General features: G+C 53.8%; 1 protein-coding gene across 1 annotated transcript; it reads left to right on the top strand.

Moving 5' to 3' along the window:
• Window positions 1-256: 256 nt before the first annotated feature.
• LOC138632216 (chromobox protein homolog 2-like) lies at window positions 257-2,930 on the top strand (the record flags this gene model as incomplete). Its single annotated transcript, XM_069717570.1, has 3 exons — window positions 257-378; window positions 480-549; window positions 632-2,930. Coding segments are annotated over 3 exons (1,590 nt in total), but the record flags the coding sequence as incomplete, so codon positions are not given.
• Window positions 2,931-3,532: the final 602 nt, after the last annotated feature.

The raw sequence follows: 3,532 nt of genomic DNA, 5'->3' as shown, positions 1-3,532 counted from the left end.
TTGTATCTTCATATTAACAACTAATAACTGCAAACGTGAAGGATTGTTGTGACGTCCCTGTCACCTTTATTTCATGTCTTTATTTCATGTCTTTATTTTGTGATTACGTGTTTTAAGTGTCAATAGAAACATTCGTGTTTTTACCGAAACATTCAATTTAAACTAAAAAGCGGGAACTTCTTCAAACTTTCACATTTCCGGTGACGTTGTCTTCGTATTTAGAGTTTTGGGAGTTTTACACTCGTCGACCGTGTGAACATTCATAAACTCATATTTTCAGCTGGAGACTGAAACAGTTTGTGATGATTTCAGACACAACAGTTGGGAACCGGAGGAGAATATTCTTGACCCGAGGCTGCTGGCGGCGTTTCACAAGAGGTTCGTTTGTTTCCTGACGAAGAGTTTGTTTGTTGTTTTGTGTTTATATGTTTGTTTACGTTCATGATTTGAATCTGCGTGTTTCACGTTGATGTTTTCAGAGAACAAGAGCGGGAGCTTCTGTTCCAGAAGAAAGGAAAGAGGCCGAGAGGACGACCACGGAAGATTCTGGTAAGCTGTCCGACCCGCCGGCGGTTCCTCATCCTCCTCATCCTCCTCATCCTCAGTCGCTCATCACTCTGCCTCTTTACAGCCGCCCGCTCCAGCCGCCACCAAGGACAGCCGCTCCTCGTCCTCCTCCTCCTCCTCCTCCGGCCTCTCGTCATCGGCCTCCTCGTCTTCCTCAGAGGATGAAGAACACACGAAGAAGGTGAAGCCGGGCCCCCGGGTCCAGCCGGGCCCCCAGAAGAGGCCCCAGATCCTGTTGGCCAAACCCGACCCGCCGCGCAAAAAGCGCGGGAGGAAGCCGCTGCCGCCCGACCTGAGAGCTCTACGACAGGCGAAGAGCCGACCTCCCCCTCCCCCTTCGCCCCCTCCTCCATCTCCTTCTCCTCCTCCTCCTCCTCCCCCTCTCCCTCCCCCACCTCCTCCTCGCCACCACCAGGTGCTCCGACCGGCCCGAGACGAGTCGCGGCCCGGCGTGAAGAAGCCGCTGCAGCCGGCCAGCTTCACCTACCCCGGACTGAGCCGGACCTCCAGAGACGAGGCCGCCGCCTCCCAGACCTCCGGCAGCTCCTTCTCCCAGAGCCCCGCCTCTAAACCCGGACCGCTCAGCTGCATCTGGACCAACCGCTCGCTGTCCTCCTCTGGCTCCGCCCCCCACAGCAAAGCCAGCCCTTCGGCACAAAGCAAGAACTCTCTGTCCGAACTGAAGCGCTCCGTCTCGGACGGCGGCGCCAGAGGAGACGCCTTCAAAGTGTCTCCTCTGAAACAGGGCGGAGCTTCGGGCTCGCTGGGTTTGCACGGCGGCTTCGGTGGAGGCCACGCGGCGGTGCAGCGCTCCGCGATGGGCCACAGGAGGCAGGACGGGGTCGGAGGTCAGACCGGGTCGGTCCAACACAAGCAGCAGAACCTTTCCAAACCTTCATCTTCCTCGCCGACGCCTCGAGACCGAGCCAATCAGGCGCTGAGCCTCCGAGCCCTCAACCTGCAGAGCGTCAAGCCGCCGGCCGGCCTCCAGGGGAGCAACACGGGCGGCGCCGGGGTGGCGAGGGCGAGCTTACGGAGCGCAAGCATCGTGGTGAAGGGAGGGGCGAAGGAGACGCGGATGGCCGGAGGGCAGCGCTCGGGTCTGTCAGCAGGCGGCGCCGCAGAGCAGAGCAGGGGGAAGGAGAAGCTGGTCGGAGGAGGCGCCCGCCGGCAGGAGGAGCAGAAACTGAGCTCTCAGAACCGGAACCTGAACGAACTCAGCACCGGCGACTCCGACGAGACCAGCAGCAGCGAGTCGGAGCACGACGCCGCCCTGTATCCTAGCAACAGCAGGCCCAGCCTCGGCAACAACGCCACCGAGTCGGACACGGAGACGGACTGGCGGCCGGCGCGGAGCCTCCTGGAACACGTCTTCGTCACCGACGTCACCGCCAACTTCATCACGGTGACGGTGAAGGAGTCGCCCACCAGCGTCGGCTTCTTCAACTCCCGGAACCACTGACCGGACCAACAGACTCCTCCCACAACCGCTCAGGGTTCCTGCTCCGCCCACACAGCCAAGAGGGCGTGTCCCAAACCGACCAATGATCCAGCAACGTTCCATCGGACGAGAACACGGAGGAGAGAACGTTGTGAACATCAGTCAGACGTAGAACCCTGAAGTTTAGACCCCGACGGCACCGGATGGGAACTTTACATAAAATTATTAAAAACTCGGATTGAAGCCGAATCAATCAAATATTTTAAACCTCCAGCTGATGGATCCGATCGACGGTTCTGATTCCAAACTGAGTCCAAAATTGGAGCTAAAAATCTGTTTTAATCCTCCACCTTTAAATTAGAGCTTTTTTGAATGGAGTTTGGTTTGATGAAGGGCCGTAGAGTGAAGTGCTTCAGGTGGGCGGGGTCTAAACTCCAGGTAGGCGTGGCCTCCACCCCTCCAGTGCCTCAGGTTCTCCTCACAGCAGGACTGTGGAACCCGCTCAGCCTCCCGCGGCGGTCCGGTTGAGTCGGACCTGAAACCGGACTGAACACAAGGCGGCATGCTTAGAAGAAGAAGAAGAAGTCCGTCTGTCCGTAAACTTTCATCCATCGTCGTCTTTCCGTTCTCTTCGGACCAAAGGTGTAACGAATGTGAACTGTCCCGTTGCTCCGGTGTTACCGACAGTATTTCTTGCACTACGCACAGTACGAACAGAAGCTGACCGACAACACATGATCACATGTAAAATGCCAGTTTTTGTACCATTTGAATACGTTTGCTGTCACGGTGTCGAGATATGTGTTAATTTATATTTGTAAATATGTTTTTTCATGTGATATCTATCTGGTGCTCATGTTGGCTGACTAGCTTCAGATACTCGTAGCCTGTGTGCCTCTGAAATAAACCTGAAGTACCTGCAGCTCTCTGAGTCGCCGTGTCGGCTGTCAATCATCCGGCCGCTCACGTCTCCGCCTGCGGGGGGCGCCGTCGGACAGGAGACGAAGCATGAAGACAAACTGATCACATGAAAAGATCAATCAGAGAACTGATATGAATAATCATTTAATACACCAAAACACAACAGATTGATCAAATGAAATGTTAAACTGATAAACGAAGTGAAGTCATCAATAATGACAGAATGGATTTATAAACATAATATTTATCAATCAATAAACCAACTGAATGATCAATAAACAAGGAAAACATCAATAAATCAGGTGAATTAATTACAACAAAAAGTAAACAAAGTAAAACGGTAAATAAAACTTTTTACACCCGAGTTGTCTTCGTCGTCATAGTTACACTGTGTGTGTGTGTGTGTGTGTGTGTGTGTGTGTGTGTGTAACAGCTGCAGATTCAGTGATTTATGGTCGGATTCGTGCAGCGAGGTGGAATTTTCCCAAAATAAGTTGAGTAAACAGGCAACGACAGAGACGCCTCACAGCACGCTGGGATGTATAAACAGAGGAACAGACCGGAGCAGTGTAGCACTCCTCCTCCATCTCCTCCTCCTCCATC

Source organism: Brachyistius frenatus, unplaced genomic scaffold, assembly GCF_029030835.1.
Source record: "Brachyistius frenatus isolate BFR_SWC_R1_liver_20210118 unplaced genomic scaffold, ASM2903083v1 Contig_177, whole genome shotgun sequence".
Classification (NCBI taxonomy): domain Eukaryota; kingdom Metazoa; phylum Chordata; class Actinopteri; family Embiotocidae; genus Brachyistius; species Brachyistius frenatus.
This window is presented reverse-complemented; position numbering and strand designations above follow the sequence as displayed.